Source organism: Hylobates moloch, unplaced genomic scaffold, assembly GCF_009828535.3.
Source record: "Hylobates moloch isolate HMO894 unplaced genomic scaffold, HMol_V3 SCAFFOLD_20, whole genome shotgun sequence".
NCBI classification, from domain to species: Eukaryota; Metazoa; Chordata; class Mammalia; order Primates; family Hylobatidae; genus Hylobates; species Hylobates moloch.
Window position 1 is genome coordinate 34,759,089 of NW_026652295.1, and position 23,280 is coordinate 34,782,368.

Consider the following 23,280-nt stretch of genomic DNA (forward strand, 5'->3'; position numbering starts at 1 on the left):
GTTGCAGTGAGCTGTGATCAGACCACTGCACTCCAGCCTGGTCAACAGAGCAAGATCCTGTCTCTGAAAAAAAAAAAAACAAACCTAATCCTCCTTTTTCTTTGCTTGAGATCTAAGACCTTGAATGCATCTCAAGCCTTATAACAGCCCATGCTTTTGGTCCTTGGTTGTCAGTGTCAGTATCTAGCTTGTAGGAGCAGACTCTTTCTAAAATGTTCAAGCAGGTTCTCTTTTTTTCTAATAGATGACTCCAAACTGCCTCCTCCGCCAACCCTGGAGCCCACTGGGCCTGCACCTTCCTTGTCTGAGCAAGAATCCCCCCCGGAGCCCCCTACTCTGAAACCCATCAATGATAGCAAACCTCCAAGCCGGTTCCTAAAGCCCAGAAAGGTGGAAGAAGATGAGCTCTTGGAAAAATCACCACTGCAGCTAGGGAGTGAGCCTTTGCAACGCTTGCTCAGTGACAATGGCATCAACAGACTATCCCTCATGGCCCCTGACACCCCAGCCGGTACCCCACTTAGTGGTGTGGGTCGCCGCACATCAGTCCTCTTCAAGAAGGCCAAGAATGGGGTTAAGCTACAGAGAAGCCCAGACAGGGTCCTGGAGAATGGCGAGGACCATGGTGTGGCAGGCTCTCCTGCCTCTCCAGCCAGCATCGAGGAAGAGCGCCACTCCCGGAAGCGGCCAAGGAGCAGGAGCTGTAGTGAGAGCGAAGGGGAGAGGTCCCCCCAGCAGGAGGAAGAGACAGGTGACCCTGCCTGGGACTTCTCTTGATACTTCGCATCTGCTTTTCTGCTTTGCCTTGCCAACCAGCACCTTCCCCAGTTGGCCATCTCTCTAATGGCCCCATTGAACAGCAGTAGTAGCATTGAGGGCACCATAGCTCACAGTTGGGCCTGGCACATGAGTAGCAGCCAGGGGAAATAGGCTTTGAGCAGGTATTTTCCAGAGAGCCAGATTGTGTCTGGGATTCATTGGCCCTGAGGGTAATGCAATGTTGTATAAAGTAAAATGATTCCTACCTTCATTTCAGTTCATTCATCAAATATTTGTGTTAGGCACTGTTCTAGGCATTGGGGGAAAAAAGTCAATGAGCAAAACAGACAAAAATCTCCTCTCTTATGGGGGAATATATTAAAAGCAAATGAGTAAACTGTATCTTGTATTAGAAGCTTTGGAGAAAGATCTAGCAGGGAAGGAATGCTAGAGTGGTCTTAGAGAGGATGGCCAGGTTTTCTAAGGAGGTAACGTTTGAGTAAAGATCTGAAGGAGTTGAAGGCATGAGCTATTTGTATGTCTAGGGGAAGAACATTCCAAAAAGACAGACTAGAAAGTACACAGGTCCTGGAGGTGGGAACATGCCTGCATGTCTGAGGAACACTGAGGGAACCAGTTTGGCTGCAGCAGAGGGGTTCGGGTGGGGTAAGGTGGTGATAGAGGTATGTAATGGAGGTTCCATCACTAAAGAAGAGTTCTTTTTTTTTTTTTTGAGATGAATCTTGCTCCATCGCCCAGGCTGGAGTGCAGTGGCATGATCTCAGCTCACTGCAACCTCTGCTTCCTGGGTTCAAGCGATTCTCCTGACTCAGCCTCCTGAGTAGCTGTACTACAGGTGCCCGCCACCACGGCTTGCTAATTTTTGTGTTTTTAGTGGAGATGAGGTTTCACCATGTTGGCCAGGCTGGTCACCTGACCTCAAGTGATTTGCCCGCCTCAGCCTCCCAAAGTGATGGGATTACAGGCATGAGCCACCACGCCTCACCTAAAGTATTCTTAATATACATCCAGCAGGAGCTAGTCATGAGTAGTTGTGGGGAAGTAATAAAATAAGTCAGACTTAATTCCAGCTCTGGAAGGTTCACAGGCCATTGGGCAAATGAGTCTCTCAAAATTTAGAGAAATCACAGTGGTGGACAGTATGTTGTTATTTGTCGGGTGAGAGGTAGCATTGCTAGAGGTGTTCAGGGAATTTGAGCTGTAGGAGTTGGGCTGAGCTGTCCCTGTGGGATGAGGCCCTGTGGAAAGGAATGGTTATGAAGGCCTCAGGCCTGGGTGTGTGGGAACAAGGAGGAGGACAGAATCTCTGTGAGGGATAGCTTAGAGAGGGGCTTCCCAGCGCATCAGGAGCCAAGAGTGGATGGGTGAGATGGGACTGAATGTGAAGGACTTTGAATGCCGTGCAGAGTACTTAGGTCTTGGTGGGTTAGGGAAGACCGACCTTCTTGGCAGGGAGGGCTGCTCTTGGCTTTTGCTCTTTGTGTCCCTCATGTACTTTTATGTGGTGACTTTGGACTGTGTGGCCAGCACTTGCTTTTCTGTCTTCTTGCCTGATATTTTGTTTTCAACAATACCTTTCCATCTCATCTGGCCAAAACTTTTCTGTGTTAGGGGAGTAAGTTGGTATATAGAGGCAAGAGCTTAAGGCCTGGAGTTAGGCATACCTGCACTCAAATCCGCAATTTCTTACTGGCTGTGTAACCACAGGAAAATTAATTAACTTCTCTGAGTCTGTTTCCTTATTCTTAATATGGAGTTTCTGATACCTACCTTGCAGGGTTCTAAGAACTAGAAATACCCTTTATAAAGCACTTGGCATATAGCAGTAGATGGTAGCAGTTACTGTCATCCTCTCAGCTGAATCAGGCTTAGCCATACAGTGCTGAGAACACTGCATTAAAAGAATGAAAGATCCTGCTATTGGGAAGTAGCTCTGTACATGAGGCCTATCCAACCTGAGGGGGCCTGTTGCTTGGAGATACTGCTAGAATCCTGTCTCTCTCTCTCACCATCCCAGTTGCCTGACACTCAGGAATACTTCTATACAACCTTAGTTGAATCTCACAAAAAGAGGTGTTGATCCTTCGTAAGTGAGGCACCCAAGACACAGATGGCTTCAGTGATTTAAATTGTGGTCATAATGTTAGAGGCAGAGCCAGGTCAGAGGATAGACATTGTGGCTCAGACACCTGCTCTTATAGGAGGGACTTGCCTCACAGTTTTCTAGTTACGGTGTCTGTAATTTACAGCTTTCAAATCAGGTGCCTGGCCCATCTCCGTACACCTCTTGGCTCAGCTGTTAGAATTATAGGACTTTTAGTGTGGCTAGCAATTGGATAAAGGCCAGGCACAGTGACCCATGCCTGTAATCCCAGTATTTTGGGAGGCTGAGGCAGAAGGATTACTTGAGCCCAGGAGCTCGAGACCAGCCTGAGCAACATGGCAAGACCCTGTTTCTACAAAGTTAAGCAGTTAGCTGGGCATAGGGCGCATGCCTGTGGTCACAGCTACTCAGGAGGTTGAGGCAGGGGATCACTTGAACCCATGCTATCGAGGCTCTAGTGAGCCTTGTTTACGCCACTGCACTCTGGCCTGGGCAACAAAGCGAGAACCTATCTCAAAAAATAGAAAAATAAATTGGATAGATAGGAGAGTGGAAGCCTTCACTTCAAGGTCATATACCTGGGATGACCAAACAGCCTTCATTTGCCTCTGAAGGGCTCCCCACTATAAACAGACCTTCTCTCATACATACTGAATAGTAAGTAAGTAAGGTATTATCTTCACTTCACAAAAGGAGAGGTCAAGAGACCTCAAAGCAAGAGAAAAGGAACCTGTGTTTCAGAGCCCAGCCTAGAACCCCAGGTTCTGACTCTCCCTCCCAGGAAGTTCTGGGCTGCTTTAGTTCCGCTGAAGAGTGCCCCCATCCTCACTTTGGATTAGCCTTGTGAGATATCTCAGGGTGTGGTTGACAAAGGGCCCTTATCCATCTCTAGTCTCTCTTGACACCACCCCCAAAGAATCAAACTAGCTGTTGCCAGCTGTGTGATGCATAGGTTATGTGAGTGTTTATCTGAAGAGGCAAGGCGGTTGGGCTCCTGGAAAAGGCAGAGAAGGCTACCTGATAATTGAGGTTTGAAATTAGAAGCAGATCCAAGGACTTGTGAGCCAGCCAGGGTAGGAGAAGTCTTAGTATCTCCCTGTGTAGCCAAATGACAGTAGCTGAGTGAGCTGTGTGCTATGGTTTCCTTAAACAAAAAGCAGAAGGATGGGAAGGAAATTGCAGTGTCTGCTCCTTGCCCTAGCCAGCAATATTTCCCCCCAAACTTTTGTCTTGATCAGATCTTCTCTATCACCCAAGACCCATTTCTCACAGGGAAAGGAATAGCCATCCTCTCCACTCCTCACTGAGCCCTCCTGAGGTGGCTGCCTCACCCTGTAGCATGTGTTGGGAAGGGGAATTTCTGCACTCAGACTCACTGTGTGTGTCCTTGGCAGGCATAACCAACGGCTTTGGAAAACACACCGAAAGCGGGTCTGACTCTGAATGTAGTTTGGGTCTCAGTGGTGGACTGGCATTTGAAGCTTGCAGGTAAGAACACATTCCCAAAGCTTTGTCAGCAGCTCTGCTACCCCTCCTTTTACTCGCCATTCAACTACAGATTGAACCTCCTCCTGCTTACCTTTTTCTCTCTTCCCCCACTCCTGCTATTTCCTGAGGCCTCTTATCTGTAACTCTGGGAGTTCCTAGGAAACAGGGTGACCCTTGACTCTCAGATCTGATCTGAGAGAGGAAGAGTAGTGCTGATGCTTTACAGGGTTTGTGGGGCTGAATTTGGACTCTAGAGGATAGGGAAAGCTAAATCTCCTATGGCTCAGTGAAATTAACATTTGAGCCAAAGTCCCCTGCTGCCCCTACACACATTTAGACAACCCAGCCATTACAGACTTGGTTTTGCTCTTTGCCTTTTGGGGCGTCATAGCCTCTTTATAGAGGTGTGGTGTAGGTGTATGAAATGACCAAGTAGGAAATTTGGAATTGCCTTTTTTTTTTTTTTTTTGACATGGAGTCTTGCTCTGCTGCCCAAGCTGGAGTGCAGTGGCCCGATCTCGGCTCACTGCAACCTCCGCCTCCTGGGTTTAAGTGATTCTCCTGCCGCTGCCTCTTGAGTAGCTGGGAGTACAGGCACATGCCACCACGCCTAGCTAATTTTTGTATTTTTAGTAGAGATGAGGTTTCACCATGTTGGCCAGACTGGTCTTGAACTCCTGACCTCAAGTGATCTGCCCACTGCAGCCTCCCAAAGTGCTGGAATTACAGGTGTGAGCCACCGTGCCTGGCCTGGAATTGCTTTTTATTCAGACAAAGGCCCCAAAGCTCTTCTACAGTCCTTGAGCTGAAAAGGGATGGATTTCTTCCCATTCTTTTATCTGAAGAGAGGATTTCTCAGACCAGACCTTAAAGTTTCTTCCAGGCACAAGAGTTTATGGAGCCCCTGCTCTGTGTTCTGTAAGACACCAGGGCGGGGAGGACTCTTAGAAATGAGAAACCCTCACTGCCACAAAGGAAAAGTGACTTGTCCTGAAGGCTAATGTCATGGCCCCACCACATGACTGCTGAATGGATCTTAGGTTCAGAGTAGGGGAGGAAAGGTCCCAGGGCAGCACCAGAAGACTATTTGTGTTTGAAGTGCTTCCAAGGCAGACTGGGCATGTGTTCTTTTAGGCATTCAGTCTACCTGGGCTGTGGGACTACTGGTAGGGCTGAGGGGGTCACCAGCTACTTGTTGGCCTGGACTGGTTCCCTGCTGTGGTTTCTCTGAGATTCCCCTATGCCCCGCCAACCCTCAGAGTTGCCCTAGCTTCCTATTGCAGCCTCCAGAGATACAGGGGAAGTAGATGGGAAAAAATTATCGGGCACAGGAAAGAGAAAGATTTCAGAATCTTACATGATGCTTCTAGCCTGGACCTGGGTTGAAGTTCCTGACTCCCTTCAAAGATAAGGTATCTGGAAGCCCACTTTGTTGGGGTCAGGGTAGGATTGGACCCATCAAACTATCCTTTTCCCGCTCTTGACTAAAGGTGGAAGGTGTGTTGGCCCCTTCTTCTATGAAGGGCATTCTTTTCAGCTATTAGCCACAAGAGCAAGCAAGGCCAGGCTCTGGTTAGCCTGCTAATTCAGGTGGCGTGTTTGCCTTTCTGCAGAACTCCAGTGCAATGCCCTTGATTTATCTGGGGCCCCTTGGAGGAAGGGTATATTAATATTTCAGGGTTTAAAATAGGAGATCCAAGGGCTTCAACTGCAAGGGTTGTTTTTCTTTTTCCCCCCATACTGTGGTAATAAGTACATAAGGGAAGACCTTATTTATTAGACCAGAATCATATAATCCCAGAATTAGAAATAACCTTGAAAGAACTGGTCACTAACCCATCCCCCACACTCCCTTTTTCACTTACCCCTTGGTTTATCTTTTCTGATGATTTTCTGAGCAGGTTGGTGCTACATGTGCTTTCTATAGGTCACTCATTCAAATACTGATAACTGAACACCTACTGTATGCCAGGTACTGTTCTAAGCACTAAGGTACCTGTTCTCATGAAGATTATCTTCTAAGGTGTCTGTTCTCATGGATATGGATGTTAAACCAGTAAATAAGATAATTGTAGGTTGGGTTGTCTGCTTAGGCCAGGGTAACTTGGAGAAAGGGCTGAAATGCAGGCCATGATTGAGTCAGTTGTGCTTTTTTCTACAAATCAGGAACATACAGACTTATTTTTGGTGTTGCATCCTATTTTATTGAGCTCATCCTTCTCAGAGCTCATCATTCTATAGTACAGTATTAGCAGTTTGTAATACTTTCAGTAAGACATTAAAATTTACTATCCTTCGTATGACAATAACTACAGCTGTGTTTATTGACTGCATGGTATGTGCTGTACTGAGAGCTTTATGAGTGTTCGTTCATTAATCCTTACAACAACACATGGGGAGTGTAAGCCTCAGAGAAGTTAAGTAACTTGCTGAAGGTTACAGAACTGATAACGAGAGCTGGGTTTTGAACCCAGATAGGCTCCAAGAGTTTAATTTCTTAACTACTTTGCTGTGCTCTCTTCTGTTGTGTTTGAAGATGTCTCCCCAGATTCTTGATGTGAACTTTGTTTTTCTTTTTCTCATCTTGATGTGAACTTTGAGAGGCTTTCCTGATAAAATTACTAGCACTTTACATTTGTACAAGGCCTCAATTTCTCTAATATGTTGGCAGATTTTTGTAGGGTAAATGGGAACTAAATCCTAAATGTAAACTGGGTATTTTTTGTTTTTTCCCAAACAGTTCCTATTTTGACTAGCAGTAAAAACTACCAACCCAACTACTGGTTACTGAAAAATTGTGATTCATTGGGTTTTGGTTAAGCAAAGTTTTCTTAGCATACGTTCCTGATAAAGTCAGTTCTGATTCAGTAAAACGGGAATACCCTACTCTCCAACCAGTCCCTACTCCTGGCTGTTTCTTATCCCACCAGGGGTTTCTTTAAGCGTTTCTGCTTTTCTGCGGATTGACGACCTATTCTTTAAGCATTTTTTAGTAAAAAAATTTAAAGTTATATAGGAGTAATATTATTTTTTGAAGTTTGGATGGAAAAAAGTGCTAGCCATATATATCATTTTTGCCCAGAAGCTACGGTGTACGTTAGAGTTGTATGGGGAACAATTTGAAAATACTGATGCCCAGGTGGGCTTCAGTTGCAACATTGCTTTGGTATTGCTATTCTAATTTTTGCTTATCACTTTTTAGTCTTTGTGTAATATATATTTTGCCTCTGCAATTGCCATGAAACAAAAATTGGCCTACTTTTTTTTTTTTTTTTTTTGTTTGAGATGGAGTCTTGCTCTGTCACCAGGCTGGAGTGCAGTAGCATGATCTTGGGTCACTGCAACCTCCGACTCCCTGGTTCAAGTGATTCTCCTGCCTCAGCCTCCTGAGTAGCTGGGAGTACAGGCACATGCCACCACGGCCAGCTAATTTTTGTATTTTTAGTAGAGATAAGGTTTCACCATGTTGGCCAGGATGGTCTTGATCTTCTGACCTCGTGGTCTGCCCAGCTCAGCCTCCCAAAGTGTTGGGATTACAGGCATGAGCCACCACACCCAGCCCACTTTTTACTTTAAAAAATCCACTTCTCTCTATCCAAGAAAAACTTCACACATAAACCATTTGGAAGTGAGAAGTGCATTTTTTTTTCCAATTTAAAAATGTCTTTTCTAATTAAGGAAGTATCACATGTCCACTTTAGAAAATTTGGCAAAGAGGCAAATTTTTGAATCTCAAAAATAAATTGGTTTCTAAAGGAGAAACGACGTGAACCAGAGCAAAGAATTCTGGGCAGATGTAAGATGGCCCCTGTCATGGCAAGGCTGCTTAGACTCTGGAAGGATTGACAAATGACTGGTGTGACCTTTCCTTTGGATGAAGTCCAAGGTTCCTGAGCAGGGAACCGAGCAACTCCTTCCGGGTTCAGTCCTTCCATGTGGATGAAATGGTTCCTCAAAATCTCGTGGGAACTTTTCAGTCAAAAACATGGGTTAGTGTGAGTTTTTAGGGGAAGGTGAGAAACTGTCCTCCCTAAAGAGTTTTTGCAGCTCCACTCCTGTCAGAGAGGGGAGAGGGGAGAAGGGGAGTGGGCGTTTTAGTCATTGAAATTGCTCATTTCACCCCTCTCTCCCTGCTCTGTGTGCAGTGGTCTGACGCCCCCCAAACGCAGCCGTGGGAAGCCAGCCCTGTCTCGAGTGCCCTTCCTGGAAGGTGTGAACGGAGACTCTGACTACAATGGCTCAGGTGAGGAGCAGTGTTCAGGCAGAGCTGAGGGGGCCAGGCCTTCTGAGGAGCCAGCTCTTCAGGCTGCTGCACTGCTGGGGCTCCGTACCAGGCAGCCAGTCCCTGAGCTCCCCCAAACTCTTGGGCCCTTGGGCAGGGAGATGGCCCTCTCCCAGGCCAATCATACTCTTTTTTTTTTTTAATTGCATCTTAAATTTGAATAGGTTATACATGCCTATAGTAATAAAAATCAAAAAGGTACAAAAGTGTGTATAATGAAAGCTAGCACTCCCCTCCCTGGAACATCAACTGCTAGCATTTTCTTTTATATCTTTCCAGAGGTAATCCATATGTATACAAGCCAAAACTTGCATGAGTAATTAAGAGAGTGAGTGGAGAAGCCTAATATGCACATGTTCCTCTAAACCATTCCTTTTTTTCCAGCTAATAATATATCTTGGAGATCCTTCTATGCTTTTTATTGGCTTCCCAGTGTCCCATTATATAGGAAAGCCATCATTTGCTTAGCCAGTCCTCTAAAAGATGGACGTTTAGATTGTTTTCATTTATTATCGTAACCAGTGTTGCAGTGAGCAACCTTATGCATAGATAATTTTATATCCATAGGGAGTCTATCTATAGAAGTAGAATTACTGAATTAAACGAAGTGCGTGTTTGTAATTTTCATGGATACTGCCTGTCCCCATTCACAAACGTTATCAGTGATAGCCTGTATCACTGAATCTCACACATACATAACCCTGTAGTTTTATGGGCCTTTCTCCTTGGACAAAGGGAATAAAGGGCAGGGCAGGACCTGGGGGAGAGGCCTGGGGTGGTGCTCAGGTGGGACAGGTGCAGAGCAGGCTGTTCTCTGAGCTCACCTCTGTCCAGCCCTGCTGTACAGGGGTGTGCGCTCCCTGGATGCCCTGTCTTTGAAGTTTCCATCTAACACACAGGCTGCAGGGCTTCTCTTCCTTCTTTCCTTTACCCAACTGCTTTATTTTCCCTTAGCATCAGTTTCTTTCTTGTATGTGTGTTGATGAATGCATGCCTGTGTGTTTCATTGCTTTCTGTAACTGTCAGTTCCCAAAAGGTCAGGCTCATGTCTAAATGAATTTGTACAGCATCTCACACAAAGCCAGGAGTGGATTGGCACACTTTGTGCTTCTGGTGGTGACATCTTATTCTTACTTTTAAAACCACATGCTTACTAAAATGATGCCAAAGGATATTAACTTCCCATAGTTCCATCACCTGTAACATGATTGTCTTCATTTCTCTGTGTTGCCTTCTGTTTATTTTAGGCACATTTTGAACAAAATGCTGATCCAAACACATGCACTTTTGTATTCTACTTTTTTCAATTTTTTTTGTACTTTCTTCATGTTGACACATAATCTTTATATATCTCATATTATTGGAACAATGTATCTAACAATGCATTATAATTTACTTAACCATTCTATTGTTAGGCATTTGGGTTGTTTCCAGCTTTTAACATTATATGTAATGTAGTGAACCCATATTTTTAAAATCCTTTTATTCATCTTTAAAGTTATTTTTCTTAGAATAAATTCCCAGGGAAGGAATTTACTGGAACAGGTGGTTCATACATTTTTAAAATGGCTCTTCAGACATACTGCCAAATTACATTCCATAAGGATGGGTTTGGTCTGCAGTTGCATCAGTAGTATGTGATTGCACCAGTTTCTACTCAGTCTACCTCTTTGGTATTGGATTTTATCTTTTTATTGTTACTGCTATTGATTCAATAGGTGCAAAATAGTATCTTATAATTTTAATACATTTTTAAAAATTACAAGTAGAGTTAAGCACAGTAGCTCACGCCTGTAATCCCGGCACTTTGGGAAGCCAAAGTGGGAGGGTTGCTTGAAGCCAGGAGTTTGAGACCAGCCTGGGCAACATAGTGAGAGCCTATCTCTACAAAAAATAAATAAATAAAAATTTTTAAAAAGTGAGGTAGTAATATTTCCTTAGAAATAACAATTTCCACTCTGTTAGATTTGGACTTTTTTCCTTGGTTGAGTGTGGTCACCTGCCCATTCCAGTGTATAGATGTGGAGAGGAAAAGAGAGGTTCTTCTGTGTCTTCAGAAGCATCTGTGAAGCACTCATTCACATGTGTTAGTGCGTTGAGTGCAGAGCAAAGTAAGATGAAAAGATGCAGTGCCTGCCCCAGGGATACCCAGTCTCAGTTCTGACAAAAGAAGGCATGTGAAGGACTTGCAGACCGCTTAGCTCTGCTGAGTGCTGTGCATCCAGGTGTCCTAGATGGCCAGGTGTGACTCTGTCAGAAAATAACTCAGCAAGTAATTTTACCAGGATGTCTTGCCTGGCATCTTTGTCCATGAAGCCTCCATCTTGAGGACTCTGCACTCAGGGAGGCCCGGAGAGCAGTATGTGGCATTGCCCAAGCTGGATTATGGCCCTTCTCCCTAAGGCCATGAGGATGAAGCAGTTACATTTTTCCAGGGAAAGCCATCTTAGGGTTCTAGTTCAGAGGTCGGTAAACTATGGCCTGTTGCCTATTTTTGTATAGCCCATGGGCCAAGAATGGTTTTTACATTTTGAAATGATTGAAAAGAAAATCATAAGAAGAATGATATTTCGTAACATGTGAAAATTACATGAAATTCAAATTTCAGTGTCCAAAAAATAAAGTTTTATTGGGACATAGCCATGCTCATTCATTTATAGATTGTGTGTGTGGCTGCTTTCATGCGGTAACAACAGCAGTGTTGAGTAATTGCAACAGAGGCCGTGCTGCCCACAGAAGCTAAAATATTTACTATTTGGCCCTTTACAGAACTAGTTTGCCGACCCCTGATCCAGTCTAACTTCTAAGGAAAGGAGAGGGAAAAGGAAGGGTGGAGGGGATGTTGTCACTCATTTCTGGGTTGCCCCAGTCAAGTGGAGGCCACAGGCAGGCCTTTTGGGCACCATTCCAAGTCCCCTTTGGGTGCTGTCTCCTCCCCTCCCCCACCCCCAGGCAGAAGCCTCCTGCTGCCCTTTGAAGACCGCGGAGACCTGGAGCCCTTGGAGCTGGTGTGGGCCAAGTGCCGAGGCTACCCCTCCTACCCTGCCTTGGTGAGTCTGCCCCAGACACCACCCTCCTACCTCCCCTGCCTTGCTTTGGGGGCTAATCTGATTGGATTAAGCCAGCAGAGTGTGGTGGGAGTCAGAGTGTCTTTAGCTATAGAAGGGAGGGGGGTTTTGCCCCAGCCTGAGTGGGTCAAACTAGCAAGGCTCCCAGCTTGGGGCACTAAAAATAGGCTAAAAGTATGCAGATCAAGGCCAGGGTTCTTAGAGTTTTAATAGCATTTATTTATTTCATTATGCATAAAAGTAACAGGGCCCATTTTAGAGAATCTTTAAAGCTACTGATAATGCTTAGACGTTTTATTAAATATTTGTCATGCTAAGTCGTTGAAATACTGAGGAAAGTATGATTATTACATTTTGTAAGGAAGAAAACTGACGATTTGTGGTCATTCAGCTAATAAATGACAGGGTTGGAATTTGAGCCCAGGGTTTAAAATGTGTGATGTCAAAGCCTGTGTTCTGAGCCACTGAGTTCGAAATCATCCACAGTCCTGTCTATTCAGGGATAACTTGGGGTGTATATCCACTTACTCTTTTATAAAAAATGTATAAATATGCATATATATGAGACCATACTGCTTTTAGCCTCCCTTTCACTTAACGGCATATCATGAACGTGCACATCTTATGCCATTAAACATTCTTCGTCAACATCATTTTTAATGATTGCATCGTCTTCAGTTGTATGCATGTACCATATTTTAACCATTCCCTAGTTGGTCACTTAGATTGTTTTGAATTTTTCACTATGATAAACAGTTGGCAATAAACATCATTGTAGTTTTACCCTTGTGCACATCCATGATTATTTCCTTACAGTGAATTCTTAGGAGTCCCTTCTTGGGGCAAAGTCTATGCAGAATTCTGATACAAGTTGCCAAGTTGCCGGAAGTTCATTTTGGTTTATACTCACACCAGCAGTAACTAAACTTTTCATTTCTGTCATAGTAGCAGCAGCTAAAAATTCAATTTTTACCACCTTGATTGTTATTTCTGAACTCTTTCTCAGTTGGGGAGGTAGTGTCCACCTGGCTCTGGAAGATACCACTGATACTAAACCTTTGGGGCATGTCAGAATAATCTGTAGAAATTTTTAAAACAATACCCATATCAAGTCACCTCCACCCCAGCACTATCAAATTAGACTCTCAGAGGCCAGACTGAGGCATCAATATTTTTTAGAAAACATCCTAGATGAGCTGTAGCCAGGGTTGGGAACCACCCCACCAGCCTCTTACATGTATACAGGACTCTGGGTTTCTCCCAGCCCCTTCATATATGCAACTTTTAACAGCAGCCTTTTAAGATAAGGAGAGGAGGAATTCTGATCCTGTTTGGTCAGATAAGGAAATTATAGCTCAAAGAGGTTGTATTAATACAGTTTGTTGGAGCCATATTGGAAGCCATGTTGCCTACTCTACTCCCTCCTTAGCAGTAGCAGGTGGGGAACATCCATACTGTGACCTAGCAGCTGAAGAGTTAGGGCCTGGGGCTGCCTGCCTTCACAGGGCTCTCTGCCCTGCCAGCGGTGAAACTGCAGGACTCCCAGCTCAGTCATTAAAGAAGTGATTAAGCTGTGCAGGTTTGGATTAAAAAAACAAACAAACAGAATACCTCACAATGCAAAAACACTAGTCTGAAACTCGTCTTTTTTTTTTAATTACCCTCTTAATTATACATTTTCTGTCATGATTAAAGAAATTCAGCCACCACCTGAACACAACCTGTGTTTTTATTTTGGTGTATGCTCTCCTAGTCTTTTTCCTATGCATTCTTCAGTATGTATTTGCATCCATAGATAGTGGATATAAAGTTTTTAATTTTTTCTGGCTTTTGTCTTTTTTTTCTTGTCTTTTAAACATTTTTTCTTGTTTTTGTTTTTTGTTTTTTGTTTTTTTTTGTAAGAGTAATATACTGCATTATAGAAGTTTGTAAAAATAGAGGCAAAAAAACACAAACCCCCACTATTCTAATGTTGAGTCCAAGCATTTTGTATCATTCTTTCTATTTATTGTTCACATATTCATATTATAGTTGTAATAATAGTGTATGTACACATGTTAAGTTTTATCACAAGCTTTGTTACCATGTTGTTTTACATTTGCATAGTATTCATTGAATGAATGGACCATTTATTATTTTGGGAAACAAAAGCTCTCCTCAGATGGCAGACTTACCTACCTTGCTTTTGCCCTCAGGGGAAATTGTTCACAATCTACCCTCTGCAAGCACCCTGGGTTCCAAGGCAGGAACCAGCATACCTTAGTCAAGAGGAAACCTATCAGAGTAGCCTCACTGTCTTGTTTGGTAATCAAGGAAGCTTACAAGGGCTTGTATGGTAGTTCTCGTTAAGACCCTTTACTTCAATCCCAGGAGGGACAGACAGGCTGGGAGAGTTTTGATCAAATTACACACCTGGTGGGTGGGGTAAGGTGGTTCTTCCTTAAACTCCTAACCAGAACAGCTGCTTTCAGCTGCTTATCTTGAGAGGGATGTAGTGAAATTGGCAGACATGCAAAGGTAAATAATGAGAGCAGTTTATTATGAGAAGGGGCCCACTGGGACAGCGTATAGGAAGTAAGATTGCTCTGTCTCTGGAGAAGGCTGCTTCCTCAGTAAGTTCCTAGTCTTTGCTCCCAGAGCTATTAGCTGTCTGCTCTGGAAGCAGGGGCTGCGTAGGAGGCAGTGGGCTGTGGAGGCCCAAGCCTTGTCTGGTTTTAGTCCCAGTGTGGTTTTAGCCAGCTACATTCTGCTTCTGTGCTTGGTGTTTTCCTCTTGTCAGCTAACACCTGTTAGCAGACTTCTCAGCATCAGCAAGAGATGGCAATGAGATGATGTGTGAATAATTAGGAGCTTTGGAAACTTTGAAAGTGCTCCCTAAACCTGGATTCTGATTGTTGTGTTGATGCTACCAGGCATTTTGCTGAGCACCTGCCGTCTCTGAGCCAGGCAAGGCGGGGCTGGATGCCAGAAGCAAACCCAAAGGAGAAGGGCCCAGCTGCTGCCCTTGTGGAGCTTGTTGCCTCAAGGATTAATGCCTCCAGTGGCCCTTGTTTCCACCCACATCATACTCCCCTCTCCATCAACCTCCAAGCTCATTCTGTAGCTATACACTGAGCCTCCTCTCTGATCTTACCATGGAGGTGTCACAAATATATCTCGTCCATGTATCAGGAAGGATTGTAGTCAGACAGGAAGGTAGTGGGTAACCAGAGACCTCATTAGAACCAACTGGATGGCCTTCCCGATGCAGAGCCTTCTTCATAGCCGTGGTACCTAGGGAAGGCCCCCAAGCATTTGAGGTGAATTGCAAAGGTACTAAGGGGAAATTGACAGGAAAAAAAAAGTGACCTCTACTCTTCTGTCCTAAGGGACGTTGGAGGAAGAGGTTTGCCTGTCTGGTCTGGACATCAAAGATACCCCACTCAGGCCTGATACTCCCCTGGCGTGGGTGCTTCAGCAGTTGGTCCTGCAGCAGGGGCACTGCTCACCCTGGCCTCCCTCACTGAGTGCCCATCTTCTATTCTGCCTCCAGATCATCGATCCCAAGATGCCCCGGGAGGGCCTCCTGCACAATGGCGTTCCCATCCCTGTCCCCCCGCTGGACGTGCTGAAGCTGGGAGAGCAGAAACAGGCAGAGGCTGGAGAGAAGCTCTTCCTTGTCCTCTTCTTTGACAACAAGCGCACCTGGTTAGTGGGTGCTGCTGTGAGGGGGCTGAGGGGCACGCCAGGGGTCTGTGCCAGTGGTGCTGTGCTAGTGAGATATACAGAGGGGCCATGGATGTTACCAGTTACCCTGGTCTCCACTTGCCAGCAAAAGGCCTGCACTTGCCATGTTAATAGTAACTAAGGGGTGTTGCAGATCAGATTCCCTGGGAAACACTGTGAGGTCGAGACTTGCATCAGGTGGCTTATTGAGGAGAGCTGTGGGGCAGGAGCGATGCAGCACTGGGGAGAAGTTGAACTACAGCCCACTTGCTGCCTCAGCTCATCCACTGGGCACATCTGGAGCTGGGTGGCTCAACAAGATAGAGGTGTCAGGAATTGGACCTGTGCCTTTTTGCCCTGTGCCAACTAGTTATTGAATGCCACTGCCCCGAGGGAGGGGTGTGGCCTGGGCCAGAGGCTTCCTTGGTGGAGGGTGATTCTTAGAGAGGGACTCAGATGAGAGCCTGTCGGCTTCCAACACTTCCAGTAGCTTCTGGGAAGCATGTTTCCGTCCTGAGAGGGGTTCTGGCCAGTGCAGTGTCCACTACAGGAGACTTGCTCATTTATGGTTTACAACACTTAAGGTTTCTCTTAGCACCAACAAGAGAGTGCTTTCACCTTAGCTTCTATAGAGTGAGGAGGGAGAACTAGCTAATAAAAATAGTGATAATAGTAGCTGCCATTGAGTGCTTACTCCATGTACTTATGCAGATTGCTTTATATATCTGATCTCTTTTAATCCTCATTTAAGTCTTCATTAATCCCCTCATAATCCATTTTGCAGATGAGGAAGTTGAGGCTCAGAAAGTCCAGACCCTGTAGCCAGAATTGAGATACAAGACAAGATCTTGCTCCAAAGCCTGTATCCTTAGCCACATGTTATAGTCACCTGGGGAGCTTTAAAAACACATACACAGTATGCAGGCCCCACCACAGATGAGTTTATCAGTTCCTGGCATCAGCTCTACTTGCTAGCCATCGCCCCCTAATTCTCCAAGGCAAGGCGAAGCTCAGAGCCCTCCAGGGAGGCTCATCTGGCCCCAGAGGGCAGCAGGTGGGCCTTTCTTAGCCTATGGACCCTTACAACTCTCCAAACAGAGTAAGGGCCCAGAGAAGGACCTAGCTGCAAAATTGATTCCATGCCATTCCCCCACCTGACTCCTGCATATCCTGCTTGCTGTCCTGACCTGCTAGGTTCTTGGTGGCCTCCTGCATGGAGTCCCCCAATTTGCTTCCCTCTGCCCTGTACCCTCTCTGTGGCTTTGCTGGTCCTGGCCAAGTAGGGCCACAGGAACCCCCTGTGAGATCCACTACTGCCCAGCCTCTTACTGTGCTTGCATTTCAGGCAGTGGCTTCCAAGGGACAAAGTCCTGCCCTTGGGTGTGGAAGACACCGTGGACAAGCTCAAGATGCTGGAAGGCCGCAAGACCAGCATCCGCAAGTCAGTGCAGGTGGCCTATGACCGTGCGATGATCCACCTGAGCAGAGTCCGGGGGCCCCACTCCTTCGTCACTTCCAGTTACCTGTAAGGGCAGGGCTGGGCCTGCATCTGCTTGCCCTGCCTCCGTCCCACAGGGCACAGAAACCTCTTCTGCCCCTGCCAGATGTATGGCTGGCAGCTTCCCCCTCTCATGGTAGGCCAGGGACTGGGCTTTCTCCCCACTAGGGGCAAGGCCCCAGTTTGACCAATTGCATGGTTCTCCTGGCAGGCCTGCTGTGTGCCAAAAACTCCCACCCAAGGTCCCTCAGGGGATATTTCACTGAAGAACTAGTTAGAAGTAGAAACAGCTGTGGGGCTTGGGCCCAGCTTAGGAGATGGACCCCGCCCAGATGGCAAGAGGTCCTGGGCTCCTTCTTGAGGGGCTGCCTGGCCCCCTCCATCCTACTCCCACTAACTACACCTCAGGGCGGGTGAGGTTCTGACACTGATCCCAGAGATGCTGTGGATACGCCAGGGTCCCAAGGGGCATCTCCCCAAGCTCACTCTCTCTCCCGCTTATCGCCTATTCTCACACCTCTTCCCGGTCCCATCTTCTGCACCCATTGCCCAGTCTTGCTTTCTCTTTCCCATGTTCCTTTTCTTTTTCTCTTGTGCCAAACTGACAGAAACCGTCACCACACTGGTCTTTTTCTTTAATGTCTCATTCCCCTTGAGGCCAGCTGCTATGCCAGGTGGTGTCTCTGCCAGGCTCCTCAGGCCCAGACAGAGGCCAGCCCACAACCTATGACCCCCTCCCCCAGGATACCACCTCCCACCCACAGACCTTCCCTTCTGCTGTTGACACAACTTCCTGGCTCTGCGAGTGTGCCCCCTGGATCAAGGCGGGTCCCCTGTTGTTTTTTTTTTTTGCTGCCACGAGGTGGCCCAAGCCTTCAGGGTGGGCTCCTGTCAGGCTGGGTGTGCGAGTGTCCATCTGTCCACGTGGATGTCGAGGGTGGTTTGGGTGGAGCTGTGCTCGTCAGCTGGGTCTGCCCTCTTCCCTCTTTTCTCCCCTCATGGACTTTTTCTGCAATTGCAGTCTTAAGCTTCACTCTCCGCCACCTGGATGGCATGGCGCCTGCCACCAAACATCTTCCTGGCCTGTGCTCTGCCCTGCCCTGCCTAGCCTCTGCTACTCCCACTTCCTAACTCCAGGGAATGCATTACTTTTATTTCAAACCCTCTGCCTCCTTCCTCCTTTCTCTTTAACCCACTCCCCACCTTCACCTTCTCAAAAATGGAAGGAAAAAAAACTGTGAATGGGGAATGCTGACTGACAAACCAACACAACTTTCAGAGGCTTCAGTGTCTGTTCTCTGGACATTTCTTTTCACCTCCTGAGCACCAAAGTCGCAGGGCCAGTTGCAGGCCACTGATTGCCATGTTGATTTTTAACCTGATATTCTTTTTAATTGTTTTAAATTTTTCATAGGGGAGTTTTGGACAAAACAAAGTCACTGGGGAGATCACTGCCATTTTTACACACTTGACTTTTTAAAAATACAACCAACCAACCACCACAACTTCTTATACATTTGGGACATGAGCCAGAGTTTAAAAGGGAACCAACAAAACACTATAACTTAAAAGGATGGGGTTTTGGATTTTGTATAATAATAAAAACAATACAGCATATGGCTAGGGAAGGACATGGTGTATATAATTGTAAAATACTGTTCTAAATTATTCAGGCCTATAGTTTCCATTACTGGAGTCCTCCATTGTGTGGCCACACAGTGTCGTTGATTTAAAGGAGCCAGTGCTTCCCCTCTCCCCAGGTAGTTGGTCAGCTGTGGACTCTGTGACCTTTGTCTAAACCTGTGTTGTAAGATCTTGGGACTTCCTCTCTTTCTATGTCTGTCTCTTCCCCCCAACACTTTCTCTTCTTAGTCTCTCTCTTTATTTTTCAATCTCTGAATATTTTAGTCTCTCTCTCAGTCTCATTTTTTAAAATGCTCTTTTAGAACGGGAAACGGCTCAGATCCTGCTGTGGCACGGGGCCTATGTGTCTCTGTCGCGTCTGCTGTGAAGCACATGATGCTCTATTTATTGTAGAAAGTGACTTTATTTGCTTTCTAGAATTGTTTATAACAGATGGTATAAGAGAGGTAATAAACAGAGAAAAATCTATGCTTGTAAAGAATACAAAAGTTAATTTTACCTACTATAATATGACTGTCTGAAACTTATTTTCTCTCTGAGAAATAAATGTTCTAATGGGCAGTAGTCGCTGTGTTGTGTTTAATCAGTAGGGGCCTACCCCTCTCTTCCCATTCCCTACAGCCTCCTCCTCAACAGGCCAGGACCATTAAGAAAGTTTCCTAGCTAGCGAGGGCTGTATCTTTTTTTTTTTTCTTTTGAGACAGCGTCTCTGTTGCCCAGGCTGGAGTGTGGTGGCACGATCATAGCTCACTGCAGCCTCGATTTCCTGGGCTCAAGAGATCCTCCTACCTCAGTCTCCCCAGTAGCTGGGACTACAGACACGTGCCACCACGGCCAGCTATTTTTTTGTTGTTGTTGCCCAGGCTGGCCTCAAACTCCTGGACTCAAGCAATCCTCCCACCTTAGTCTCCCAAAGTGCTAGGATTACAAGTGGGAGCCACCATGCCCAGCCTCTGTCTTTCTCTTGGACTCCTGGGAGCAGTGTGAAGATGTTCTCTGACTTTGCTTCCCTCCTGGACAGCGCTGGCACCTTCTGGGAGCTGTTGGAAGGCCCATCCTACCTTCCCATGCCTCGCCTTCCCTGTGGCCATGTTCCTTTAGGAGCCTCTGCTCCTCATTCAGAAGGAGAGTGACCCTTTGGACACACCTGGCTTACCAAGCTTGCTGAACTTGAGACTCAAGGATGCTCACACCTCTCATGTCATTGCTGCTGTTTTAATTCTGTAGATGGGTAGCTGGGACACACACACAGGGGAATATAGGCCTCACTCCTCTTAAAGCTGGAAGGCATCCTTGAGCCTACCTGGTCTTCATTTTACAGACAAGGAAAGGGACCAGCAAAATTAAAAGACAAGGTCAGCCAGCTAAGAAATTGTGGCAGAATTCTGGGACAAGGATCTGGTCAAGGCTTTCTTTATGGGCTCCACAGCATTTCAAGACTCCACTGGCCTATTCTGTATCGTGTTCCTCTCTCACTGGCTGTGGCTCTGGCATTTCTGGATAGGAATGTCCTGAAGAGCAGAAGCAGAGGGGAGTTCCCAGAGACAAACTGCTTAGTTGCTGGGCATAGAATAGCTTTTCCCCTGTCCCTACTCCTATCCCATTCTGGTCCTACCTAGCTCCTATGCTTGTCTCAGTGGTGTGGCTGAGGACTCGGGTCTCTTGATCACTTCCTCCACGGGGCCTTTGACAGCCTTGTCATTGAAGTAAAAAAAATGTCAAAATTCTCATTTTGGCCTAACACTGACAAAGTACTGCCAATGTGCTGATAATCCTTGTATTACATGTTGGGGCTGCAAAGACACACACCCCTGGTCTCAAGACACTCACAACCTGATTTATAAGATACATCTCACATAACTCCACGTAAGGCCAGTGTGAAGGTCCCAGACATGTGGAGGCGTTTGGGAGAGACATGTTTGGTTGAGGAGTAATGAAAGCTTTCAGAAGCAGCAATTAATTCAAGCCTTGACAAATGGGGTTAAGAAAGTATTTATGCATTGTAAGTTGAATTGCAAAGACATTTGCAAATATTTACAAAATATTTAGGGTGAAATTACAAGCTCATTCTATAAAACATTTTAGAAATAAAAGAGAAGTGGCCAGATGGGTAGGATTTTAGCAGGCGAGGCTAAGAAGAGGAGACAAAATCATGGCTCAGAGATTGTGCATATTCCAGCTCCAGTGACTAGCTGACCTCCCATGTGACTGGAACCCACTGAGGTGGCGAGCAGTATATCGGGCTTAAAAGCCCTGTCACTGTCACTTACTCTGTGACCGTGGGCCTCTCTAAGACTGACATAATAAAGGATCCCAAAGACAGGGCAAGGTAGGTGCCATTCATATATGGCAGGTAGCAGCATCCATTGAAAGATTTGAACAGGGCAGAGACTTGATTGGAGCTTGGCAACTAACTAAACATCAAAGTTAAAAAGCAAGAGTGTTAAGACAGGATGCTGGGTGGCTGCTGGAGGGATCGCTGTGGGTTTTGAAGGGAGGAGAAAGTGTAGTTTTTTGATGAGTTTGTGTTGTCTATGGGACATCTAAGAAAAACCTCCAGCAAGCAGATGGGAGTTGAGCCCAGAACTCAAGAGAAAGATGGGAGCAGAGGACAGAAATGTGGGCACCCTGGAGCCCACCTGGGCAGTTAGAAGAATGGCCAAGGACAGCAAGGAAGGCGAAGGACAGACCTGAGGGAAGCCCCTTACATTTAGAGTCTGGGGTTGGGGTAAAGGGGGAGACAGCACCTTTTGAGGGGTCTGTTCTCCAGGGAGGGCCTCACGGAATGTCAAGCCCTCATGCCACAGATGGAGGAGGGGGCAGGTCAGATGTACTTAGCATCACAAAGCAGGAAAAGGCAGGGCTGGACCAGAACTCAGCACCCAGCCCTTTCTGCTCTCCACGGACTTATGTATTACTCAAAGTAGGCAAAAGTGTCCTTAATAAATTTTATCAGTGTTGTGATTGAAATTCATGAACTCAAGTCTAAAATGATACTGTAATATTGGGACATGTGTTGGAGACACTCTGACTCTCGGAATAGAGAATCCCATTCTCCTAACAAGTTAAAAAATATCATTGAAAGCATTTGCCAAAATCCCTGGTCAGCTTGGTTGCTTCCATTAATGTATTAGATGCCATTAGCACCTGAGTGTGAATGTGCCAGTGTGTCAGATGGGCTCTCCTGACCTGGCTAGGCTCTGAGCTTCACTTTGAGAGAAGAGGTGGGGCTAGTGGCAAGACTGCCAGGCTCGGCGTAGTGCTGAAGGAGACAGGGAGGGTGTGGGCCTTGACTACCCCAAGTCTGCAGGCCTCCCACAGTGTCTGCAGTAGGGCAATGAGTGTGCAGGTCTCCTGGCTGCAGCCATCTGGCCTCTACTGAAGCTGGGATGAGGGAAGGAGGTCTTTGGAGGAGGGAAGTGGTTTCTCCAAAAGGTGGGACAGAAGTTTCTTACTCTGTGGTGAGGAAGAAGGGCCAGGGAGATATGTGCTGGGCTAGAGCTGGAGGGGAGTGCTGGATCCACCCTGGTGATACGGGAGAAGGGCAGGGAAGTGCTGGGTAGAGAAGAGCGGGGTCGCTGGTGAGGGCTTCACCCTCAGGCCTGGCCCACGGACCTAGGTGAGGACAGGCACTCTTGTTTTTGAGCCCAAATGTTGCATTTTCCAAGACCACTCTGGCCCTCCACGCCCCCGATCCTGGGCCCATAAAAACCCCGAGACCCTAGCGGGCACACACACACCAGCGGCTGGAAGTCCAGAGAAGTGGAAGAACACACCGAAAGGCACCAGCAGATGCCGACAGGCTATTGACGACGGCACGATGACGTGGAATTTGGCGCAGCGGTCGGAGTCCAGCTGCCTGGCAGCCCAATTCCAGGTGAAGACCACCTTCCCACTCCATCCTCCTTCTGGCCTCCCCATTCACCTCACTGAGAGCTACCTCCACTCAATAAAACCTTGCACCCATCCTCCAAGCCCACATGTGATCCTATTTTTCTGGTACACCAAGGCAAGAACCCAGGATACAGAAAGCCCTCTGTCTTTGTGATAAGGCAGAGGGTCTAATTGAGCTGATGAACACAGGCTGTCTACGGATGGCTAAACTGGAAGAGCATGCTGTAACACACACCCACTGGGGCTTCGGGAGCTGTAAACACTCAAACCTTAGACGCTGCAGTGGGGTCGGAGCCCACCCTCCCCATGACCTGCCTGTCTGCATGCTCCCCCTAGGGGTTTGAGCTATGGGGCACCAAAGAAGTGAGCCACACCCCCATCGCATGCCCAGCGAGGGGGATAAGGGAACTTTTCCCATTTCACTGGCACCTGGGGTGACCTTCTGTCTGCCCTTTCCCTTCGAGGGTGGCAGAAGGTAATTGGGGATAGAAAAAACGTGCGTGTGTGTGTATGTGTGTATACATATACGTAAGTATTCTCTTCAACTTAAATAATAGGGCCAGGACTCATGGGCTACATGCAGTCAAACACCTTACTACTGAGCTCTACCCCCATCACAGGCTACATAGAGTCAAAAAAGCTAATTGTCCCCAAATTTCAGAAGGGCCGTGGTGCTGTTTCTGAGAACATTTTATGTCCTTTACGTGACACCTGTAAGGCTGGTTGGAAGAGAGTGGATTTGGTTGAATTCCTGAAGCCGTGTCTCAATCCCTTCCTCTTCTTTTCTGCCTGGTATTTGTCCCTTTGGGGGATACAG

The 23,280-nt window shown here is 46.5% G+C and overlaps 1 protein-coding gene across 9 annotated transcripts in view; it reads left to right on the top strand.

Annotated features, from left to right (window-relative positions):
• The window catches only part of BRPF3 (bromodomain and PHD finger containing 3), a 92,899-nt gene extending 73,766 nt beyond the window's left edge, over positions 1-19,133 (top strand). For 5 of the 9 annotated variants that reach the window (XM_058432577.1, XM_058432578.1, XM_032140263.2 and 2 more), the window contains exons 8-13: positions 245-751; positions 4,279-4,372; positions 8,518-8,615; positions 11,607-11,704; positions 15,255-15,409; positions 16,773-19,124. In XM_058432577.1, the coding sequence (XP_058288560.1) occupies positions 245-751; positions 4,279-4,372; positions 8,518-8,615; positions 11,607-11,704; positions 15,255-15,409; positions 16,773-16,956 (1,136 nt within the window). In that variant the 3' untranslated portion in view covers positions 16,957-19,124. Of the gene's footprint in view, positions 1-244; positions 752-4,278; positions 4,373-8,517; positions 8,616-11,606; positions 11,705-15,254; positions 15,410-16,772 lie in introns of those variants that run through there. The other 4 variants (XM_032140261.2, XM_032140265.2, XR_009211375.1 and 1 more) reach the window with 4 other exon arrangements.
• Positions 19,134-23,280: the final 4,147 nt, after the last annotated feature.